This window comes from Chelonoidis abingdonii, chromosome 5 (assembly GCF_003597395.2).
Source record: "Chelonoidis abingdonii isolate Lonesome George chromosome 5, CheloAbing_2.0, whole genome shotgun sequence".
In the NCBI taxonomy this organism is placed as follows: Eukaryota; Metazoa; Chordata; order Testudines; family Testudinidae; genus Chelonoidis; species Chelonoidis abingdonii.
The window spans coordinates 127,865,145-127,890,673 of NC_133773.1; the positions used below are offsets into that span (position 1 = coordinate 127,865,145).

The 25,529-nt window shown below is 42.8% G+C and overlaps 1 protein-coding gene across 1 annotated transcript in view; it reads left to right on the plus strand.

Annotated features, from left to right (window-relative positions):
• NELFA (negative elongation factor complex member A) overlaps positions 1-17,265 on the plus strand; it is a 45,083-nt gene extending 27,818 nt beyond the window's left edge. Inside the window, exons 7-11 of the mRNA XM_032775946.2 lie at positions 4,774-4,862; positions 5,598-5,709; positions 9,135-9,388; positions 10,924-11,023; positions 12,933-17,265. Coding sequence (XP_032631837.1) covers positions 4,774-4,862; positions 5,598-5,709; positions 9,135-9,388; positions 10,924-11,023; positions 12,933-13,117 — 740 coding nt within the window. The 3' untranslated portion in view covers positions 13,118-17,265. The remainder of the gene's footprint in view (positions 1-4,773; positions 4,863-5,597; positions 5,710-9,134; positions 9,389-10,923; positions 11,024-12,932) is intronic.
• The last annotated feature ends 8,264 nt before the right edge of the window (positions 17,266-25,529 follow it).

Here is a 25,529-nt window from a genome sequence, read left to right on the forward strand (position 1 = left end):
CAAGATCTAACTGGGGAGTCCCCCACTTCTGAAAGATGCCTTTCATGACATCTGGACAGAGGGACCACTCATGGTGGTTGGAAAAAGATCTGCTGAGATGATCCATTGGCTCGTCCTGTGCCCTGGAAGATAGGAGGTTTTGAGGTAGATCGAGTGAACTAGGCAGAATTCCCACAAGAGAGAAGCATACTCCACGCTGCTTCTTTTATATAAAACATTGCTATTGTGTTTGTAAGAACCAACATGCACTTGCCCTCCAGATGGGGTTGGAAGGCCTGACAGCCTAGGCAAACTGCCCTGAGCTCCTGATGATGATGTGTAGCAAGAGCTCTTCCAGAGACCAGAGTCCCTGAGTCCTGAGGGTCCCAAAGTGAGCTCCTCAGCCCATTGCTGACATGTCTGTGACGACAGACATTGATGGTTGGGGTCTTGAGAATGGGACTTGGTTTGGTCTAACCACCAAAGAAAGGAGGTGATCACTGATGAGGGAAGTGTGATGACCATGTTCAGGTATACCATGCCTGAAAGGGCCTGAACTGTAGTCTTGCTTGCTTCACCACATAGGTTCATGATGCCATATGGCCCAGGAGCTTTAGGCAGTCTCATACCATGGTAATCGGGTGGTTTCTGAAGCTTTCTGTGAGCACCGCTATTGTTTGGAACCAGGTTTCCAGGAGGAAGGCTCTGGCTTGGATCAAATTGAGAATTGCCCTGATGAATTCTGTCTTTTGAACTGGAGAGAAAATAGACTTCTGTATATTTATTAACAGACCTAAGTCCTAGAAAGTTGACTGTGTTATACGTGTCTCCATCTGGGCCTTGCTCCAACCTCTGATCAACCAGCTGTTGAGATAAGGGTAGACCTGAACCCAGTCTCCTCAGGAAGGCTGCCATGCACTTTGTGAATACCCAGAGGGCTGCTGACAGGCCAAATGGGAGAACAGCAAATTGGTAGTACACATGATTCACAATAAATCCGAGGAACCTTCTGTGTCCCTGAAAGATTGAAATATGAAAATAAGCATCCTTCAAATCGAGGGCAGCATACCAGTTCCCTGAATACAGGGAGAGAATGATGACGGTCTTTTATGCTAGAAATTGCTTGTGAGAAGGGTCCCTAAAGAGAGATGGGGGGTGGGGTTTGCAAAAGAGGGGAACAACTGAATTAAAGGGTGTATCCCAGTGATCTGAGGTAATACGGGCCCACTCCTGATAGAAGTGGAATAACTGGCCCACAAAAATTGGGGAAATCTGATCCATATATTGTCCTTGTACATTGTCCCCGAGTGTCCCCTCAAAATGTCTGCCACCCTGCCGATTGTCTTGGGGGGCAGGCATGGAAGCAGATGAGGACTGGGGTAGAGGTCCTCTCTTGTACCCTCTGCTCCTCCTCTCAATATAGTCCTGTGGGGACTGGGGCGGGAAGAAGTGAGCAGCTGGTTGGGGCTTTTAGTGGTCCTAGAAAGGGCTGATGTATGTAGCCCTAGGGACTTTAGGGTGGCTCTTGAGATCTTGAGGCTGTGCATTTTGATGTCTATTTGCTCTGAGAAGAATGACATACTCTCAAAAGGGAGGTTCTGTAAGGTCTGCTACGCCTCATAGGATAGACCCGAGGATTGAAGCCAAGAGCCTCTCCTCATAACTACTGTCAAAGCCATTGATTGAGCTGCAGAATCTACCATGTCCAAGGCTGCCTGTAGAGATGCCCTTGCCACAGATTTTCCCTCCTCAGCTAGGGCTTTGAATTCACTTCTGGACTCCTGTGGCAATAGCTTCTTGAATTTTGCCATCAAGTTCCAAGAATTAAACTCTCAGCAACTCAGGAGCACTTGCAGGTTTGCGATCCTGAGCTGGAGGTGCCTGTTGAATAGACTTTTCTGCCAAAAATAAAGAAGTGAAGTTTTTTTTACCCACAAAAGCATATGTCCAAATAAATCCCTTAGTCTTTAAGGTGCCACCAGACTCCTTGTTGTTTTTCTGCCAAAGGAGTCTAATTTTTTGTCATCTCTGGTCTTAAGGGTTGGACTTTGCTGACCCTATTGCTCCCTCTCATTGGCCACTGATACCAGTGAACCCAATGGTGGATGGATGTGAAGGAATTCAGACCCCTTTGCTGGAACAAAGTACTTTTCTCTATCCTTATAATCATTGGTTATAGGGACACTGGGGTCTGGCATAAGGCCTTGATGGGGTCCATAATGGCTTCGTTTAAGGGCAAAGCCATTCATGAGGGCCTGTTGCAGCAGGAATATCCACCAGGGCATGGGAGGGCTCTGTAATCTCTGCGTACCCCCAGGTTTTGAGCTACTCTTTTGAGGATCTCCTGGTGTTACCTATAATCATCGTTATACAGGAGGGCGCTTTGCCTGTTCCCACTGTTGCCTCGTCAAGAGAGAAGGAAGAGGAGGCCTGTACAGGCAAGTAGCGCTGTTCCTCATTCTCAGCACCGGATGGCTCTCTCAGTGCTGGGTCTTGATATTTAGCACTGGGCTCAGTACTGGAACATGGGCCCTGTTCTGAGGGATGTGGTGGGGGTGCTCCAGACTGAAATAACGGAGTAGGATCTCCTGGACTATGACCCATGGACTGGTGGAGAGGCCCAGGCATTCCGGAAAAACTATTGTAATGACATTTGCCACTGCACTGGTGGAATGTCCTGGCCCATGTCTACCATTGGGTAACACTGGCTGGAGCAGTGCTGACTCCTGCAGGTGACATACAACTCTGCCTCTGAGTCAGATTCCGAGGACTCCCTTCCAGGTGACCAGGATAAAGCAGTGCTGACCAGTGCAGGTGAGCGGTGCTGGGAGGGAGGATACTGGTGCTGTGCCATCATGGCTGGTTTCCCTTTTGATGGCATCTGGGTCCATGGTGCCGTGGGAGCTCTTGTATCTGGTGCCACTACTGACAGCAGGGGATGGCGGTGCCGGAAGCGATGATACCTCCCTCAGCCTCAAACACCTCTGGTGTGGATGGCATCAACAGAGTAGTTGGGCTCGAATGGACCGTCCACTACGAGAGAGCCAAAGGTGCTGGACTCAATGGTGCCCTTTCTGGGGCTGGAGTCAACAGTACTGAGCAAATTGCTGGCGTCTTAGAGCAGCCTGGCATGGGTCGCAGTCTGCCAGTGTCTCTGTGTCTCATGGATCTTGGAATTGGGAATCTCCCCCATCCATCATCATCTGCTTCTTTCTCAGCACCGGCGATGGAAAGCGGTGCTGAGAGTCACTTACAGGAGTGGTCTTCTTTGGCATCAGGGATGCCCGGTGCCAGGAGTCCTGAAAAGCAGAAGAAACATCCTTTCTAGGCACCAGAGAAGCAGAATGGTGTTGCATCTCTCTGAGAAGCCGGGATGCTTCTTCTTGAGGCCAAAGTACTTGGTTCTGAGTCGAAGTGGGTCGGCTCCAAGGGAGGATGAAGTGCCACCACCATGAGGAATAATTTAAGTCTGATGTCCTTTTCTCTCTTAGCATGGGACCTGAACCCTCTACAGATTCTGCAATGCTCCTGCATTTGAGGCAGCTGGAATGGTGGGTCACTAACAGACATAGGCTTGTGGCACGACGCACAAGGCTTAAACCCTGGAGACCAAGGCATGCTCCGGTGCTAGGGGAATGGGTAACCCTGCTAAGCAGGGTACACTAATCTAATCTGAAACTTAACCACTACAAATAATTATGTACAATGGAAGAACAAAGCCCACTGAGAGGGGTACTTGTGGGAAAATGTAAGAACGAGGTGCAGTTCCAGCAACTGTCACGGATGGTAAGAAGGATGGGTAGAACCCTTTATAGTGGCGTTACGAGCACACAACTCCAGGGGGCACCAAAGCTGACCTGACAGATACCACTGAGGGAAAAACTTTCCAGTGGCGGTGCTCGGGGTGAGCGCACACCTACTTTGGAATGGACATGGGCAAGCACTTGAAGAATTAAAGGTAGCTATGTTTGTTTCTGAATTCCACTAATTAAAATGCCATGTGGCCTGGAAATATGTTGAGAGGGTTGAACTATCTGTGTCCTTGTGAACATATAAACATCCCAACAAAGATGAATGTGACATTAGCTTTTCCTTTTGTGTTGCAGTTAAAAAAAAAAAAAATCTGAAATATTTTTTGTGTTCTATAGTTATTACATAACTAAGTGAAATTTTTAAAGGCTTAATTTTGAATCATCTAAATTGCATAAAGGGTCTTCAAGATTTATGTTGAATGATCTTAAAAGAATGAAAAAACATGTTAAGCATTATTTAATAATCCTGAATGAAAAGATTGGGCTACTTAAACACATGCAGAAAACAAATTAGGTGGCATGGTTTTCCTGGAATACTTTCTTCATTTTGCAGTTTGCTAAATGAAAACAAATCTCAATTCATTTTTGTAAGATACAAAACAAGTTAAATTCATTTTTATGAATGAAATCACAGTTGTAATAAGTATTGTGATGGATAGCTGTGCTTAGTTTCTCTGAAGCTGGCCTGTTCCGTCTGATCGCTCAGATTCAGTATCTTGGAGAAATATAAATTTTGTGGTTAATTTAAGCATCAGCTTGATTATGAAACCACTTGGGTGTATTATATGAAAAATGTTGGGTGTTTTTTTTTGTTTTTTGTTTTTTTTTTACCAGCATTGTAACAGGTGTGTTTTTGTTTGGGTTTTTTAAAATAATTTTTATCAAAATTTCTTTTAATCTTTTACGTGGATCACTCTAAAAAAATCTAGTTGAGGAATTAGGAAAGCTAACTTGAACTAACTCCATCTTTTCTATCCAATAGATACAGAAGTGGTGGAAAAACAAGCCAAAGAGGAAACAGTAGTGGAAAATGCAACTCCAGATTATGCTGTTGGCCTTGTGTCTACCCAGGTAGGACTTTAAATTGCAGTGAATTTGTGCTGCATAAGGTTGGGATATTTTATTCTAAAGGCTAGTTCTGTATCACCTTTAAAGCTTACCTCTAAGTGAATAATTATTTTGTAATGATTGCACAAAATATTGTTCTATTCTTGATGTATTTTGCTAATAATATACAATGCAGAATGAACACTTAAATGTGTTCTAGGAAAACTAGTGAGAGCTTTTAGGGTCGATCTCCCCTTCTGAGGGTTAGAAGGGGATGCGAGGCATTTGTGGAAGCCGAAAGGTTATCATTGCAAGCTGCTAAGTCTGTATAGACTTGGAATGACTGACAACATCTCAGGGAGTTTCTGGTGTTCTACGACTTATCTGCACAGGGAAGTCATACCAGTAAAAGGGAGGCTGTGAATTCAAACTGCACTTGTTACACTAGTATAGGTCCCTGTGTGGACACTCTTTTATACCAGAATAAGAGTGCCTTTTTCCAGTTTAGTTGATATTGCATTGGAAGCCATTTAAGATAAGGCACTCTTATTCTGGAGGAGTTACTGATATACTTATAGCAGTTAGCTATCATTGTATAATTGGAAAAATCTCCCATGTAGATAAATTCTTAAGCAAGTGCCAAAAAGAAAGCTCTAATGGAGAAATAGAGAAATGACAAAGTTGACATTACATGTAAAAGGTCAGAATTTCCATGCAGTCATGTTGTATATGGTTGCAAAACCATTTACTGTTTTACAGAAACTTGGTCCTCTGAACAATGAGTCTGCACTACCTTCTACAAGCTATTTGCCTGCAACACCCAGTGTGGTTCCATCTTCCTCCTATATCCCAAGCTCTGAAGTGCAGCCAGGTAAAATCATTTTTGCTAATGGCACTTTATTAATACATTGGTTCTCATATACGTTTTCTCTGCCATTCATTTGTAATTACAAATGGAGGTCACAATCCTTCAGCCCTCCCTGGTGTAAATAATCTCACTGACTTCAATCGGACTATTTGTGTAAGGGTTACAGGAGAAGGCTTGTAGTTTTTAGTAACAAAAGACATATCATTTACATTATTTTTAAAAGAAAATTCTTACTTTAAAAGTAGCTATGAAATCACTTTTAATTATAGATCTGACTAAGGCCAAGATACTCTTTATCCCCTTAAATGGTTCGTTTGCTTGGTCTTTTTTTATAGGCAATCTGATTGTAAGCCATTAGGAATGTACATTAGTCGAAAGATTGCCCTGTGGCCTGAGTATGTGAAGGAGAGAGATACTTTCTTAAGTGTTAAACAATAATTGTATAAATTATTAAAGGCTTACTACTTAACACATGGTGTTCAACCACAACCTATCTTTCTGACCATCCTCCCACCTTTTTTCCTTTGCGTTTTTATGAAGGTCTATTAGGTACAGTTGAGCGCTTAAATTTTTCAAAAATCAAGTTACATTCAATAATAGAAAATAGGGAAGGGTTAAAATAAGTGCAGAATTAGCCCTGGGATCAAAAGGTTTAACACTCCTCCTCCCTCCCAAACGCACAACAGAGCAGGGACTTGTCATCATACAGGTCTGTAAGATATCTAATACACCTAAATAATAGTGATTCGTTAACAAAGCACTTTGGGATAAATTCACAGTCAACAAAGAACTGACATTTCAATTATATGCCACTTGCTTTACCCTGGTGCCTGTGTACAGGTTCCTACCGTAGCAATGTTTACTTTTCAGTTCAGGAACTTTTGGCACAGTAGTCACTGTGGATGGGCGTATGTAGAATTTATACAAGCTTGGCTCAGAAACAGAGTTCCAAATCTCTCAGAAGCCCTGTATAAATCTATCTCTGGCTGCAGCTTGGCAGCTCTGGAAAGTACATGGTCTGAAGCATCAGCAATGTCAGCTGCTAGTGTTTTCTCTGTTAGCATTGTATCTAACTGCAGAAAAAGCATCATGTGAAGCTCTGAGTCTTACTAGTTGCATTTTATTTTTCCTTTCTAACTATTCCTTTTGGATCATGTGTGATATCTGTATTTTGTAGCCAGGGAGTTTAACCTTGTCTTGTTTAATTAAAGTACATATAAGGAAGACCAAATATTTGGTTTACTGTCATTTGAACTTGCATAGATCTCTCTCTCTCCCAAGAAACTTGAAGTGTCTTAGACAATCAACGCCCTTGTCAGATAAAAGTATTTACTGTTTTACGGATGGAGAAAATGAGAAACAGAGGTTAAGTGACTTGCCTGGGGTCACATGAGTTAATGCTAGAGCCAGGGATAGAACTAAGAGATCCTAACTCCCAGTATTGAGCTTTCATTAGCAGAAAAGACTACCTCTCACACTCTGTAATTAATGCAAACCTCCCTCCTACTTTTATAGAATAAACATGAAAACTTGCCAAAGGTTGTGTTTTCCAGGGTCCATGTCCATTAGCTTTAGTAAATAAATGAATAAAATATAATCCATGCTAGAATTACAGGGCCCCAAATCATGTGCCCCCTAGCAATTCTTATCAACCACTTCGTTTATGCAGTTCATAGTTAATCCTGTAATTCATTGTGGGTGGAAAAATTGGCTCCTAAATCTGGATGCACAATTTACAAATTGGGCAACAGTAAACAGTGTCAAAAACACAAATTATACTAGATTAAATGTCTTAAAGTAAAAAGTAGAGAACCATATGAACCTTGAATTCTGGGGGCTTATTCAAATATACCGTCTCAGTTATGCATACATTTTCTATTTCTTCATACCAACTGTCCATGAAATAAGTAGGCACCCTATTTTTATAGTGGCCCTCAAATTTACAAGGGGTGTACCCCATTCACCATTTGATTAACCCCTTCCACCTTTACTTATGCTTCTGTTGATCTAAAAGTTCTTGAAAACCTTAGATTTATATATTGTTTCTGTCTTTTTGTCCTTTTCCCTCTTAATTTGTAGTGACCGTATCTCTCTCTTTCATATACCCCTTATGGCTTTGAATGCCCTCTCTGGTTTTCACGGTCAAGGTTAAGAACCTCTTTCTTTAAATATTTTGTTGCGTCGTTGTGGCAGGAAATATTTTTAATTGGTCAGTGCCATACTTCACGTATTTGGGAGCTAATTGCTTTATAGTTTGACCTTGTGTTTTATGTAATACAACAAACTGTGCATCTTGGATCACTCTGGCTACTAACAACCTCCAAGAGAAAAGCTGTTAATGTGGTGTCTTGCTGAAATCCCAACTCATGCACTTACATTCTGTCAATTTTTTTTCTCCTTTTGCGCTCTGTGCCCCACCATCGAGTTTCAATTGAATAAGGTCATATTCGTCACTTCCTGCCCTAAATCTAACAATGCCAAGCTTTGTTAAATAGTAGAAGCATTTTCAATAGCCCCTAAGTAACTTAGGAGTCAGTGGGACTTAGGAGCTTTTGAAAATTTTACCCAGCTTCTTTGTTTAAGCCAAGAGTAAGCTGCATGTCATGGTAAGCTAAGTAATTCATTGATAGGTACAGTTTGTAAAGCTGTGTGGGAGTCTTCAAATGACAAGATTATAACTTGATAAATTGTAGAATCTGTAACTGGCTGTGACTGATGTCATTGTCTAGAATTTTCCTCTAAAATGTTTTGAGTTCAAACTGGATTTGAAATAGTTACTGTCTGTGGTTTTGGGGTTTAATTGTACTAGTTGCTTATCTGCTTCAGGAGAGAAGGGAGCAGGCCTCTCCAGTAACCCTTTCCTTTTCAGTGACCCTCTAAACAACAAGTGATCCAAGGACGATTTTAATTCTGTAATTCTTGTTGCTTAGCCTGTTTTTCAATCTATCTTCTCAATATTCACTGACTGGCTGAGACTAGGAATTAATTCTGACTTCCTTTGGGAAGTTGCTTCTAATTTTAGTTTGGATAATGAAACGTTTCTCTTAATTTCAGCTCCTGCATAATAGGTCTTCCTACAATAATTGTGCTATACTTATAATTATGGAGTAGAACTCAAATTTATAAAGCAGACTCCATTAAATACAAATTTCACTGCTAAGTATAGTGCAACTCAGATTTGCCAGTTGGAAGTCCCCGAACTTTCTCCCATTATTGGTAAAGGGAATGCAGTGGAAAGGGAGAGAGAATGTAGTTTTTCAAATGTGATTAAATGAGCCATTTATTTTATTTATAGATTACATCACTAAAACGTGGCTCTCTGGAACTCTTGTCAGTCTGTATCTAGGTACTTTTAAAAGGCACCGTAGTATCCGAGACCCTTATCCAATTGCGGGTGTGGGTTTTTTTAATTATGTTTCTTCATGCAGCTGGATCTGTGCGAGAGGCCATACAGACGAACAGACAACCTGAAGAGCCTACAGCTCCAAACACGACTCCTCTTCCTGCTCAGTTCAAACAACGAACACCCATGTATAACAGTAACTCAAATCCATCTGCAGCCACACCGACTTCACCTCTAACACCTACTACGCCTCCCGCTATTTCCCCTGCCGCACAACCTCCACAAGTAGCCCCCCAAACTCCGCAGCAGCCACCGCCCAAGAAAAGCCTTTCTCTCACGGTAAGTAGGAGTGTATCTGTAGATTAGCAGTGACTGTACAGTGGAAGAAGATAGCAATTGATCATCCTAAAGTGAAAGCTTTGAATGGTCAGATATTGTAAAATGCAGGAAATGTCAGACACTCAAATTGCTGGACTACATCTCTTTTCTGTTGCTGATTAAGGTCACGATCCTGTAAACTTTAATGCACATGCCTGAAGTTAAGTACATGAGTAGTCCCAAGTCATAGAGTTCTAAGGCCAGAAGGCACCATCAGATCCCTAGTCTGACATCCTGTATGTCACAGACCACCAACACCATCCAGCAGCTGCACGCTAAACCTAACAACTAAACTTAGACCGAAGTATTACAGCCTACAAGGGCATTAGACTATTATGTGCCACCGGCAGAATGGGAGGGACTGAGGTGCATCACTACCTAAGGCCTCTGGAATGGAAGGGAAATGGTTTAAGTGAGAGAGACCCAGATAATCCAGGCAAGTGACATTTCATGCTGCAGAAGAAGTCCAGACAGGGAGAGACACTCTCTAACCTGGGGGGAAATTCCTTCTTGACCCTACATATGGCAATCAGTTAGAGTAAGAATCAGCCAGCTAAGCATGTGAGAGGGAAAATGTTCAGTACCACCTCAGAGCACAGGCCTGCCCCCATCCAGTGTCCCAGCTCCAGCTGTGGCCATCTCTGATGCTTCAGAGGTAGGAGATCAAACAAAACAGAATATATTGGGGGTGGGGAGCTGGAATTCCTTCCTGAACCCTGCAGGTGACCATGAGCATGAGCTTTAGGTCTTCAGTGTTAAGTTAAGCATGTGCATAAGAGTTGGAAGAATCATGGCTTTAAGAAAGGGTTGTGTGACTCCCCCCTGCCTTCTTTTTAATGATTTTGCTATATTAAGTCTCTGTCTGTGTCTCTCTCTCAAAAAAACAAAACAAAAAAACAACTCTTCAATGAAAACTGTCCCAGCAGCAGCCTGATGGCCTGCAAGTCTGGGTAGGAAGAATCTGTAACGTCACAAAAGGGATGGGAGAAACAGATGCTCCTGAACGTCCTCAGTGATTTTTTTTTTTTTTTTTTTTAATTTACATAAAACTTTTGACACTTTGTTCCCTTGCCACCTCTCCACACACACAAATCAGTAAAGTGGACTCTTCCCCCTCCATAAAAAGAAATTCGTCACCACATGGGTTTTTTCCCCTTAAAAAACTTCTACAGCAGAAGCAGCTGACATTTGAAATGTGCTGGTGTAGTCCTTAAGGAAAAGTGGAGCGGAGGTGTCCCTGAGAGGTCTGTGCTCTGTCACAAAAGTGACTGCCTTAAAATTGTGTGAAAATGGGGCTTATAATGTGAACTCTTCTGCAGCCTCAACAATGTGTGCCACTATGTGCCTGTTATGAAAAGGCATGAGTGGACTTATTTTCTATAAGAATAAAGATCACCATGTAACCTGTGTCTTATCTTGGATGTTGAATGTAACTTACTGTGTTCTTCAGTAGCACTTTCTCCACTGAAATACACACTTGCTTTAATATGTTACAGAGAGAGCAAATGTATGCTGCGCAGGAAATGTTCAAGACTGCAAACAAAGTTACCAGGCCAGAAAAGGCTCTTATCCTTGGGTTCATGGCAGGATCTAGAGGTATGTATTACAACCAGTGTTATTTTGAGGACCAGTAGATGCTGTGAAGCACCACTAAAATGTAAAGATGTACTGCTTTAGTGATAATCTGGGCAGGATCTTATTTTATGGCTTAAATGTAATAATTGGGAGGATCAGGGAAAGAGTCTGTTCTAAAGGTATGGAGTGCCTCACTGTGCTTTCTTGCAACAGCTGAACTATTCAGTTGCCCCTACAACAATGCATTGGAAAGCTTGTATGGCATGACTGTGTCAATATACCAGCTGAAGTCTAAAGTCTTGAGTGTGGGTTGGAGGGGTGCTGACATCGACTGCTCTGACAAACTGTATTTTTGTAGTTATAAAATGTGCCCTTCAGGACTTCGATAAATAACAAATAACCGTTAGACCATTGCTCATACACAAGCATGTGGTGGACTTCAGGGGGCACCCACCCCTACAGACCAAACTAGTCCACACTCTCGTCAAGTGAAAATACTTGTGAATAGGCCTTGTGCTGTGCTTGAAAGGTCAGTAAGTGCGGGTGCTGTCAGACCAGGATGAGGAGGGAGCTCAAGAGTACAGAGCCTCTTCACTAATTCATTAATGTTGTTTTTTAAATGTGGCAAATATTGACTCAAGCACATCAGGTGACCTCAAATGCTATGATAAATCTCAGAGAGAGCAGGCCTGGTCCTAAGGTATAAACCAAAAGTTAACACCTTGTATAGCACCCAGAGGAGAATTCAGTGCCACTGCAGTTCTTGAGAACTGATGCAGTTGTCCATGAGTTAACTTCACCTCCTGCACCAGCTGTAACTTCTGTTTTAATACACAAAGCTCTCACCACCATAGTGTGAGCACTCTGAAGCGTAGCCCATGCAGAATGCATTACAGTAATCCTCTCTCAAGATGACAAAGGTATGAAATACTGTGGTGGGGCCTGGATTTGAAAGAGAGTCTTGTGCACCTTGCCAGGCACAGAGGAGGAAAGGTGCTCTTGACCTTAGACTGCTCCTGGGATTCCAGGAACAAGAGGCTCCTCATTTAACCAAACTCAGGAAGTACAAACCTATCACTAAATGTTTCTTAAGAGATTCAGTAACACCTGCGGACTAAATCAAGTTTAGAATCGGCCAACTCATGTAGAGTGCATCAGTTGTACAAAGTGGCATTCATGTGCAGAGCACCTCCAAACTGAGCTTCATGGACAATTTTTGCAATGCTGGAGTTATTACATATCTATAATAGGATGCAGACTATTTGGAGATTTATATTCTGTAGTGATACCTGACCTTTACAATGGAGTTGGTTAAGTGGCTGCAAACGACATGACTATATTTCTTAACTTCTATCTGTATTATCTACAGTTCATGGCATAAATGTAGCATGTAATATTCTTCCTAGTGGTGGTACTGCAGTGTTGGTTTGAGAGAGATTTTCACTGAAGCAATGTTCATCCCATCTTCCAAAACAAATGAAGTCTGTTAAGACGTGCAGCAAACTGTGTGTTAACATTATAATAATTTAATTAGCTTTCTACAGCTTAAAGCTGAACTGACCATTAAGCTCCTAAAGGTCTCTTCATTAAGATCTCAAATCATTACCTGCAGAAATAAGAGTGACACACTGAAAGTTTTGCAAACATTGTTCCCCCCCCCATCTGTTATATTGCTAAGTCCTTAGTTTGGTCCCAGGTCCCTTTGTTATATACTTCATGAATTTAAACCATGATCTGTGAAAGCATGTGGCTTCCTGCATCATTCCAGGTGCTAGTGATACTGAAGCTCGTCAGTTTTTTGGTTTCTTCCTCCCTGTGGCCCTGGCAGATCCAAAGCTTTTCCTTACCCTTTAATTTTGCTAACTGGCTGTGTTGAAATGTCTTAACTTTCAGTTTGACTATGTATTTTTTTTTATTCTTGTCTCCACAGAGAATCCTTGCCAAGAGCAAGGCGACATCATTCAGATTAAACTTAGTGAGCATACAGAAGTTTTACCAAAGGCCGATGGCACTGGGAGCACCACCATGTTAGTTGACACAGTCTTTGAAATGAACTATGCTACAGGCCAGTGGACCAGACTCAAGAAGTACAAACCTATAACTAATGTTTCCTAAGAGATTCAGTAACAACAAACTGCGGACCAAACCAAGACTAGAATCAGCCAGCTCCTGTAGAGTGCGTCAGTTGTACAAAATGGCATTCATGTGTAGGTTTCTTATTCCCTTCCAGAAGACAAGTTGTGGCTATCCAAACTAACTGGGCTCAGGTGACTGCAGTATGAAGATACTGTCAAACTGACAGATTTATTTTTTTTTAAGGTGGCGGAAAAGTTAACATTTGTTCTGTGATTCAGGGTGCCAGAAATTGAGATCACAGCTGAAAATTTGCTTTTCACTTTGAGAGCATTTCAGTTCCAAGCACTGAGGAAAGGACAATTACAGAATCACAGTTTACCACTAAGCAAGGGCATAGATTTTATTGCAGAATATTTACTCTGACTACATGGGTTCCATCCACATATGGACACTTGCACCACCACAGGTATTTGCAGTTATTCCTGCAATTTGATTGCAGTAAATCTAACTACTGCGAGTGGTAGATGTCTAATGGCACCCACTGTGTGTTTAGCTTGTCTTTTCCAGGATCGTAGGGTGGTTTGAGAAGTTTTGTTAATCTTATTGTATTGCTAATATTAATGCCCAGCACGAGTTAATCTGTAATCAATTGAGATGGAGGGAAACTGAATATCTTAACCTTTTATGCAGCAAAATTTATAATTTCCTTTAGTGTCAAACTTAAGATTGCCAAAAAAATTCTCACCTTGCTTATGGGCTGCTTAGGGATCATAGCTCTTTGCTACCACGTGAGGCGCACCGTGGAGATTAATCTCTGGCTCTTGTACAGCAGGCCCCCTGGGCAACATACCTTTCTCTTGGAGGGAACGAAGCTTGTTTTGTGCTTACATGCATCTCAAGAGCAGTTGAGTGCTACTGCAGTCTTAAGAGTGGCTCTTCCAGCCACAAAGTGAGTTACTGTCACATCTGTGAATGTGGAAGGTTAGTGAGACTGCCTTTATGGCAAATTCCTGTTTGTTTTTTTGTTCAGTGCAAGTTTGACTAAGCAGCCACTGGGCATTTGATGACCAAGGCCTGGACTACAGTTTTTGTACTGGTACAACTGTTGGGTGTGACATTCTTGAAAACTGATCTAGTTATACCAGTACAACCTCTAGCATGAATGCAGTTTTATACCAGCATAAAGGGGTCTTATGCTTGTATAGCTTATTCCCATTCCCATACAGGAATAGCTATACCATACATGCACAAATGCCAATGTAATTGTACCAAACTAGGAGGATTGTACCACTTTAACTGAACTGGTACAGTTAAAGCGGTACAGCTTGTGTGTAGACCAGGCGTAAGTAGTGACTTCAGAATTTGGCCCTTAATGGAGACTTGCGTTAAATGTCCATGTTTAAATTTCTTTCAGCCAATCTCGTGTGGGGTTGCACTTGCCTGGGAAGGTGATGCTGGGGAGGGAGAAGTACAAGCATAAGTCACATAACATTCTGTGAGACTGATGTGGGGCCTTGTGATGACTCAAGGTTGGCCTTAAAAAGGAATGTTAATCTATGACTTAGGCCAACACAAGATCTTTTTCTAAGGTAAAAGCAAATATCCCCTAAGTGATACATCCGTGTGCAAACATGGCCTATAGATACTGTCATTTAAATTTTTATATTGGGCATTTTTATTTTCAGATTCTCCATCTATGTGCCTATCTGAACAGGGCGAGCATTAATGAGGAAATGTATTTACAACATTTTATTGTGATTTGATCAAAAGTATGTATATTTGCTCCAACAAAATTAAGGTCCAGAATATCCTAAATTAATTATTCTAATACTTAGTGGTTGAGTTGTACTGTTGGCTCTTCCATTATCACTAAAGAGTTGTGTGCATATATCAGTGAGAGAATGGGACTCGTCAGCATAACTGTCACTCTGGAAAGTGCCCTCTACTTAATTACTCCATTTCTGCAGCAAGGTAGATTATTTTCCAGCTTATACAAATCAGCCGAACAAGTTAAGATGAGTGGAGGGTTTTAGTTTTTAGAATGAATTCACTATAAGATGCATTCATAATGGTTATAACTTCTTTGATTTAATACATTACAAATGAAGGGCTAAAGTCAGAGTATGAAAGAAGTATTTGTCTTTTAAAAAATGTGTAAGGAATAAATTGCATTCCTTTTCCATCTTGTTTGCTTTCAGGTTTTAAAATAGTCCATGTGATAACTAGTTTTCTATAAACTAAACCAGTGTGACACTTCTGTCTTAACTGCTACTGCTGTAATACATTTTTGTCTTCTGCTAATTAGAAATCTAATCAGAAATTAGATGAGGGGTTGGTTTTGTTTTATAAGAATCAATGTTTAGCGGACTGCACACCTCAGGGGACGTGCACTCACATCCCAAGTTATTGGTTCAAAACTTGGCCGTTTGGTAGTGATCAGAAGCTGTCATTTGGTGGGTCTTTAGTTTATATGAGATGAGTTGGGGATTCTCAGTCCAGTGTCTAGTGGACAGACATTCACATCCCCAAAATTCAGCGATCAGCAGCAAGGACGAGGACTGCGTGGGCAAGATGATGCCCCCTCTCCCTAAGTAGTCCCTCCAGAACTCAGCTGAAGCATTAGAATGAAGCAGGATGGGGGAAACTTACACTGCTGCTACCTGCTCTGTACTTACTGTATAGATGGACAGACTTTACTCTCCAGGCCTGTTCAGCTAAGACTAGTCATATCCACTAAACCAATTAGGTTTTTATAGAGTAACAAAATATTTTAAATTCATTCTCAGTAGAACTGAGACAATTTAATATTGCTATAATAATTAGCAATCTTATTTTTAAATACAAAAACTTCTTTCTCTTGACTGGATCTAGCCCTAAGGACTGTAAACTTATTTCAGCTAGCTCTGTATCTTTTGTCCTTCTTTAAAAAACAAAAAATGAAATGAAAGTAGTCATTTTAGTGTTTTTAGAATCATTTCACTGCTGAGAAACTAAACTACATGGAGAGCCCTGCATCATAGCTTGGAAACACTGAACCAGTGCTGTGAGAAGAGGACAGCTAGTCCCAGACAGCTCAAGAAACAGCAAAGCAAGCACTTGAATTCCTGTATATTACTTAATCTTTATTTTACAAAGCAAATCTGACTCCTTGAGCTTGATATTTTTTGTCTTAACTTTTCAGTCATTTACATGCTAGGTGGATATTGTACATGAGGCTCAGCATTGCAAAGCTAAACAAAACCCAAGTTCACTCTAGAATGATGTGCTCAAGCCCCCCACTAACTAGGCATGGGAGGTGTACACATTGTTCAGGGCTAACGTTCTTAAAATCCATTTTCTTGTTTCCCTTTACTGTAGCCCAACATTCTAGGCCCTAGTCTGTGAGCCAGAACTTCACATGTGCATTGTGGGGCAGCTTCAGCAAACAAGAATGCCCCAGGGAATTTCCATTGGGAGCAACAAGGAGACCCCTTGTCTTTTTATCTTTTTAAGTTTGTGAAAGTCCCCCCAGCCTGCTTACTGAGAGGCCATTCAGAATTAGTTTCTCTTTATTTAGTATTCTAAGTTTAGGATAGAAACGGGTAACATGGCTCCTTTCTCTCCTCCTCGCTTTCATCTCTTCTGAGGTGAGGAAACACCTTTTCCTGACGAGCATTCTCTAGTAATTCCTATCCAACCCCCCAAAACACTGCCCAGTTCTTAGGATGACTAACTCTGTAGTTCTGGATCGGTGCCCTAAGGGTTCTCAGTTTTTATTTGTAGGTTTGCTATTAACCTTTCAGTCAAATAAAATAGGGTGCTGGATGTGACAGGGAAAATCTTCTTTGAAGTAGTTAATGAAATAGGCCCATGTGAAGTTGCTAATTTCCCCCACTTGATCATGTCAAAGTGCAGACCACTTAAATAGAAGCAGCTTGATACTTTGGCATTGTAGAGCTTGAGGTTGGCTCAACTTTCATAGCGAGATCTGACTAGAAAAAAGACTGAAAAATGTTAAGCCAGAGCCCACTGGGAATCTGGTGCCTTTAACAAGAAATGTCATTTTGTAAAATGTTACATCTATAGCATAGCCCGTATCTTTTTCTATTGTTTTTTGTACAGTTGTAAATTCAAGATCTTCTGTCTTCGGGTACGTATTTTCAGTGTACTACAGTCTGTATAATAAAAGTTTAGATTTTCTAAAGAAACTGTAAGGTCAGTTTTTACAATGGTGTATTTCTACATATTGAGCTAACAGTTGAGCTAGTAGTGTGTAGTAGCTGCCTGACAAAGTGATCTTATATCACAGTGCATATTATATATAATATAGCCCAGCTTTAAAATAAACTCACTGGGTTATTTATAGTACTTTATGTAGTTACATTCTTTAAAGTTAGCACAGGTCAACTTTACTATATAGAACTACATGCAGGATAGGCTGCAGTTGTTAAGATGACGCTTTGTGCCTAGTTTGGGTCACTACTTGTTAATGAGATTGACAGTAGTGAATCCTGTTAATAATCTTTTTGTCTCAATCCTGACCATTCTCTGAAGAGCCATGTGGGACTGATACGAAAATATTTCAGACTCATAGGACTGGAAGGGACCTCAGAGGTCATCTAGTCCAGTCCCCTGCATTCAGGGCAGGACAAAGTATTATCTAAACTATTCCTGACAGGTGTTTGTCTAACCCAAGGGTCGGCAACCTTTCAGAAGTGGGGTGCCGAGTCTTCATTTATTCACTCTAGTTTAAGGTTTTGCATGCCAGTAATACATTTTAACGTTTTTAGAAGGTCTCTTTTTCTAAGTCTATAATATATAACTAAACTGTTGTATGTAAAGTAAATAAGTTTTTTTTAAAATGTTTAAGCAGCTTCATTTAAAACTAAATTAAAATGCAGAGCTCCCCCCCGGACCAGTGGCCAGGACTCAGGCAGTGAGTGCCACTGAAAATCAGCTTGTGTGCTGCCTTTGGCACCTGTGCCATAGGTTCCCCACCCCTGGTCTAACTTGTTCTTAAAATATGTTGACTTCAAAACAGCACTACACCTCCTTGTGCTCAGGAGGCTCAATTTTAATAACTGCCCTCTTTGTACAGCTTACTGCAGAGTAGCTGTACCAGCATCTTCAGAATGACCAGTATGGTTGCTCCCTGATTTGAGTAGCAGAGACGTTATGCTCACCCTGAGTTCTTATCAGCTGCCATTGACTCAGCTGGCACTGTTACTGTTTCACATTCTAAATGATGTGGCTCTTGGCCTCCTTCTTAACTGTCTAGGTTCTTAAATCAGCACTAACCACTTTGTCCTGACTGGTGCTATATTAGCTGGGACACCGCTCACCCTTTAGGTTTCCTACTGTCAGACCCTAGATATGGTAAGCAATCATGGCTTTGCTCGGGTGTGTAACTTTCTACCACCTCCCTAATCCAAAAATGCAACCCATACCACAGAGTTAAAATTAAACTTCAGGTGTTTTGTTTCAAAATGGTTTATTTTAAATGATGGTTGCTAGCCATTTCTTTACCTAATCCTCCCCCTCACCTTTGGTTGGTAATTAAAAAAGACAATTTCCCTGTTACAGAGCCTATAGAACTCTAAGAAGCCTGCTGGCAGACCTGTAATAGATTTATTAAACCAGGGATGGCTAACCTGATCCCAAGAAGGAGCCAGAATTTACCAATGTACATTGCCAGAGCCACAGTAATAAATCATCAGCCCCCCCCCCCCTTCTCCCCCCACCCCGAAGTGTCTCCTACCCACCAGCAGCCCTGCCACTCAGCACCTCCTCCTCCCTCCCTGCCCCTCCTGATCAGCTGTTTTGTGGCATGCAGGAAGCCCAGGGGAGGAGCACGGGCATGGCAGGCTCAGGGAAGGGGGCAGGAAGGGGTGGAGTTGGGGGCAGGGCCTGTGGCAGAATCAGGTTGAGCAGTGAGCATCCCGCCTCAGCACATTGGTGCCTGTAACTCCAGCTTCCAACTCGGTGCCTATACAAGGAGGCACATATTAGCTTCTGAAGAGCCGCATGTGGCTCCAGAGCCACCAGTTGGTCAACCCTGTACTTAAACAATATCTACTTCTGAAGGAATTCTGCACCTAAAAATTCTGCAAATTTTATTTGTCCAATAAATAAATGTGGCTCCAGCATGGTAGTGGGGAGCACTGGGTGAAGAACCACAATTTCCACAAAAGCAATTGATGAAGGAAGAACAGCTGGTAGTGCCAATACTCTCTGCCGGTGCTACTCTCTCTTGATACTGCCTCATCTGGAGAGGATGACTAGCCTCTCTCTCTCTCGCCTCCACATGATGATAAGCAATGCCAGGATCTTCCCAAGAGAATTGTGGGCTTCAGATTCCACTACAAGAGATCCAGGATCAGGTTCACAAACTCTTGGTCACTCCAGGCTATAGCTCCTCCTCAAGCAGCACTCCCAATTAACAAGGCCATCACAGAGCCTGCCTAAGAGGTCTGGCAAACACTGGCCACTTGTTCCCTGACCCAAAAGAGGGCTGAGAACCATTATTTCATTCTCCACAAGAGAGCAGAATTTGTTTTCCCACCCTAACCCCAATTCTCTTGTAGTCCAGGCAGTCGCAGAGAGAAGCCAGCTACACCAGCCCACGGTCACTCTACTGGACAAAGACACCAGGCAACTAGACCTCTTCAGAAGGAAGATTTCCCCCCCCTCCCCTTCAGCTACCTTAGCATTCTGCACATTACCAAGCTTTGATGTCCAAAAACAACTTCTTGAAGTACCACACGCTGTTGGACTTCATGAACAAGCTCCATCAGGAATGCAAACCTCAGTGCAGGCTATCCTGGACACAGGAAATCTAGTTGCAAGATCTTTCCTCCGGGTGTCCCTTAATGCAGTGGACACAGTGTCATGCTCCATGGTGTCTTGGCTACAGGCCTCGAGTTTCCCCAGAGAGGTCCAAACTACCATGAAGGATTTTCCCTTTGAGGATAGCAACCTCTTTAGTGAGGAAACAGTTATCACTGCATACCCTAAACCTCTGAAACTACCCTCCTCTCTGGGGACATATATTCTGACTCCCCACAGAGACTCCAAGGTCTCCTCTGCCTCCATTCTTCTTCCAACAAAGGACATATAAACCTCCCTGGAAATGACTGAGGACCCAGTGGAGTAGACAGCCAGCACCATCATCCTCCGCTCTGCAGTCTTAGCTACTGCTCAGAAAGTCATTTTGATGTGGCATCTGACAGCATCTTCTGCTATCCCCTTTTTGGTGGCTGCCTGGCCCGTTTTCTTCCAATGTAGACCATTATCACAATGGACAAATGGGTCCTGGTCATCCCTGCAGCACCCCTTCCCTTTTCCTCTTCAGAGACACCTCCAAAGAAACAATTCTCAAACAAGAGGCAGACTCCCTTCTCCAACTGGGGACACCAGAGACTCCACCACCCCTTACACAGGGAAAGGTTTTTTTTTTACGTAAGGTACTTCCTTACCCCCAAAAGAAGTAGGGCTGGAGACCCATTCTGGACTTCAAAGAGCTCAATATCTTCCTATGATACGCAAAGTTCAGAATGACCACCCTGGCCTCTAATAACCTCCTTCAACTCACTTTGAAAGATGCATATTTTCATTTGGACATGCACCCCACTCCGAGGAGCGTCCTGTGCTTCACAGTGGGCTCAAAGCACTTTCAATACAGGGTGCCCCTCTTTGGCCTCTCCATGCCCACAACAGTATTTATGAAAATACTTGTGGTGGTGACTGCATACCTTTGCAGAAAGGGAGGACTGATCTTTCTATATATGGACAATTGGCTGCTTGTGGGTTGGTCATGCCAGGAGATATGAGCAACCTCACCATCACTGTAAGTAAGTCCATATTGATACCGAGGCGCAAAATCTAATTCATCAGGATGGGCCTGAACTTGATCACAGCCAAGGCCTACTTACCTCATGACTGATTCCTTGCCATGAGGGATCTCATCAACCAGCTTTAACTCAGACGCCAGCCCAATCCTGCCTCATTCTATTCGGCTACATGGTGGTGTGCACCTCTGTTACCCCATTTGCACATCCCACTACTGAAAAATTTCTAAAAGACGTCATATGGACATTCCCTCTGGTTTCAAAACCAGCCCGTCTGGGATCTGAACCTCAACCTCTTTGCTTTCATGAGACCACCATTTACCTTCTTGTTCCTGCACCTGTCTTTCAAAGTCACCTTCTTGACAGCAATGACCTCTATTAGAAGGGTTGGGGAGCTCGGAGCCCTTCGGGCAGACCGATCTTACACAATTTTCCACGATGACTAAGTTTTGTTGAGACTGCATCCAAAGTTCATACCAAAAGTACCTTCTGAACTTCACCTTAACCAGCCTGTTCACCTTCTGGGGTTTTACCCTTAGCCTCACCACAGCATGTAGGAGACAAGACTCCATTCTCTGGACATGTGCAGGGCTCTAAGCCTTCTACCTGCACGGAAGTCTCCAAGGTTGTTCACTGCTATTGCCGAAAGAATGAAAGGGTAAGCGATCTCCTTTCAAAGGCTCTCTAGGTGAATTTCCTCCTGCATTATCCTTTGCTATGATCTGATAAAAACCCCTCCTCCTGAACCTGTCAGGGCCCAATCTACAAGAGCCCAAGTGGCATCCGTAGCTTCCTTACAGTACATCCCCCTTTTAGATATGCAGAGCAACTACTTGGGCTTCGTGCACACCTTTACCAGGCAAGCTTTGGCTGCCAGTGCCTCCTTTGGCTCAGAGATCCTCCACTCTGTAGTATGCATGTTTCCTGGCACTCTCCTCCTCAGGGAACACTGCTTGGGAGTCAACCCGTAGTGAACACTCATAGGGATCAGCACTGGAAACAGAAAGGAAGGTTGCTTACATGACAGTAACTGGAGTTATTTGAGATGTGGTCCCTATTGGTATTCACCGCTTGCCCTCCTTCTCTGCTCGGGTCATCACGTGATTTGAACCATGCTGTCCATTATGGCCTTGGTTGGGAGCACGAAGAGGCACAGAGGCAAACTGCAGATACAGCTGTTGAATAACTTCCAGTCCAGGGTGCAGAGAGCACATGGGCACCCCAAGGAGAATACCACAAATAAAACACATCGAGAAGAACTCCAGTTCCCTAGGGTAAGTTACCTTCCTTCTAAACATGATAAAATTTCCTAAATGAAGACAAGGCCTTGAAATCAAATTCCCTAACTCTTAGTATAGTCCTTGTTGTGCTCGAGATCAGGTCATTTGGTTTGAAAGATCAAGAACCGTATTTTTGAGTATCTGGTGAGGATCAGTTTCCTTGGTCCATTTAAGTGCCAAATGGGGTCGTGGTCCATGCCTAAGGCTCCTAGGTGCTATAGTAATACAAATAATTAAGATGGCGACAACGAAGACAAAGAAGGGACTTGCAAAAATATCTTCATGGGTCTTGCAGCTGAAGGAATTTGAGAGTTAAGATTGCCACACACAGTCTGTGGGTGTATGACAGGTGTGTGCTACCCTATTGAGGAATAGGAAGTTTAACTTTTGTTTCCATGCTTGGAGTTGTGTTGAGTACATTGCTATACACACAATCTTCCCTGTTTTAGGAAATTAAACACACAATTTTGTTGTGGGGGAAAGGATCTTTGAACTATACCCCGCAGTACAGCTACTGCTAGAGATGTTTCCGTCTATCAGCAGCTGCACTTCTCTGAAACAAACCTCTGTTATTGGATAAAATCTGACTGAAAGGTGTAACTGCTGTCAACATTTTTATGCATATGCTAGAGAAGAGTTTACCCCACAGAAGATAAGCATTTGGCTGCTTCCCACTAAAAATTTGAGAAGAAAAACAAATACATAGAAAATTCCAAGGCCGTAAAAGCTAACCCGGTGTGAGACTTCACACTGAAAGGCCACCTACATGTAGAGGAAAAGCAGAACTTTACACTCCATTTAAAGTCCATTTTAGAATGCAGCTTCAGCCAGGGATTGGTGACTAGTGCCTTCATAATGAGCTGTTAATGTGAAACCTCACACTAGGGTTGTGCATGAGGTGTTAAGCATTCGCAAGTTTAAGCTTCTACTTGAAAAGGGTGAGAGAATGTGAGCTAAAAGTGTTTGCTCCCTTAGGAAACTAGCCAACTTCATTCTAAACTTTCACTCTCCCCCTTTAGAGCCTGGAGGTCTATAAAGGCACAGAACTTGTCCTTCCCCAGACATAACTAAAGGAAGTTGCGTGCGTGCTTGTCTGTGGAGAAGGTTCCGTTTGGATTTCCAGCCAAGCTGTAACCGCATTTGCTTCAGTCCCTCAGACAGAGAGAAACACCTACAGAATCTCTGTCAAGCATTCTTAAAGCTGCAATACCTACCCGGTGAAGTGAAGAAACAGATTGACTTCTCGGCACCCTTCTGGTTCTGTCACCTACTACAGGACAGGCACAACAAAATAAGTAACATAATGCCACAAGCCATTATCTACAGCCCCCAACTAAACCTCCAGTGCATCATCAAGGATCCACAACCTATCCTGAAGGACGATCCTTACTCTCACACACCTAGGAAGACAGGCCAGTCCTTGCCTACAGACAGCCCCCGAACCTGAAGCAAATACTCACCAGCAACTACACACCACACAACAAAAATACCAACCCAGGAACCAAACCCTGTTACAAACCCTGGTGCCAACTCTGTCCACATATCTATTCAAGAGACACCATCATAGGACCTAATCACATCAGCCACACCATCAGGGGCTCATTCACCTGTACATCTATCAATGTGATACGTCATGTGCCAGGAATGCCCCTCTGCCATGTACATTGGCCAAACCAAACAGTCTCTATGCAAAAGAATAAACGAACACAAATCAGGAATCATAATATTCAAAAGCCAGTAGGAGAACACTTTATTCTCTTTGATCACTCAATAACAGACCTAAAAAAGTGGCAATTCAACAAAAAAAAACACCCTTAAAAAACAGACTCCAATGTGAAGCTGCAGAACTGGAATTAACTTGCAAACGATACCATCAGATTAGGCCTGAATAAAGACTGGGAGTGGTTGGATCATTACAAAACCTAAACCCAATTTCCCCAATACTAATTTCTCCCTACTGTGACTCACCTTGTCAACTGTCTGTAATGGGCCACTCTTATCAGTTCAAAAATTATTTTTCCTCCCTTGGTATCCTGCTGTTAATGGATTTATCTTGTTAGACTGACCTCACGCTTGGTAAAACAACCCCCCCATCCTTTCATGTATTTATACCTCCTCCTGTATTTTCTAGCCCACGAAAACTTATGCGCAAATAAATGTTAGTCTCTAAGGTGCCACGAGGACTCCTCATTATTTTTGCTGACATAGGCTAACACAGCTGCTACTCTGAAACCTGCCACAGGGATCAGTGTGCTGTCCAACCCACGGTAAAACTGCAGGCTTGATCATGCTCTAACAAGCAGACTGTTGCTATCAGTATTTAACATTCTGTAAACATGGCACACACAGTTTTTCCACAGTTGCAGACACAATCACAGTTGCTAGGTATTAACACTTTTCCTGCAAGAGGAAGAGAAAGGGGCTGAATAGCATCCCCTGTAACAAATGGTCTTGTAATCAGGAGTAGGAAATGTAAGAAGCCAATCTTTGCTTCTCTCCTTTTAAAGGACAGTGGTGTAGCTACAATGGTGCAAGTGCTGCAGTTGCACCAGGACCCTCAAGCTCTAGGGAAACCAGCCAGCCGGAGCAGTGCTCCAGCACTTCACTTGGCACATTGGGTCACAACCCCATTCACTCAAATTTGGCCCCATGGCCCCTCTGTCAGACAGAGAGGTGGCTGGGACAAATCTGAATGGCTCTGCAATCAGATGCATGTAGGTTGCAGTGCTGCTCAGGTTTGGCCAAGCTGCCCCTCCATCATGAGGGCAGAAAGGTTCCAGGGCAGTGGAGGGGGGGGTGAGTGTTGTGGAGGGAGTTATGAGGGAGTATGTGGCAGAGTAATGAGGTATATTAGGGGTAAAAAAAAAAAATTTGGCATTGAGAAGTGCCATCCTCCTCTCCCCCCAACCTAGTCTTGCACCAGGGCCCTCTGGGGCCTTGTTATGCCACTGTAAATGGAAGAGCTAGCATTTCACTGCCAAACTTTCTAAGGGATTTAAAGCAAGGCTGCTGCTGATTAATTAGCAGCAGCACCTTCCAATGAGCCTAAAGGGACCACTGCCCTTTTTTAGTGCAGCTCTAAAACACACCAGTTCTGCAGGGAAATCCAGGGAACCAGTAGCAGAGAGAGAGAATCAAACAGGCCAGAGTTCAGAGCAGGGCAGTGCTAGCACCAGAAACAGAAAAGTTTGAAGAGCCAAGTTGTTGCAGCACAGCCAAGTTTGTGAAGCTCCACCGTGACACCCTCTTGACATAACAAGTCAATTATTTACCTCCTGGGGTTTCCCCTCCTCTCTCCTCCCTTTTGGGAGCTGTGACAGCAGGTGTGGAAAGCAAAAAAGGTGG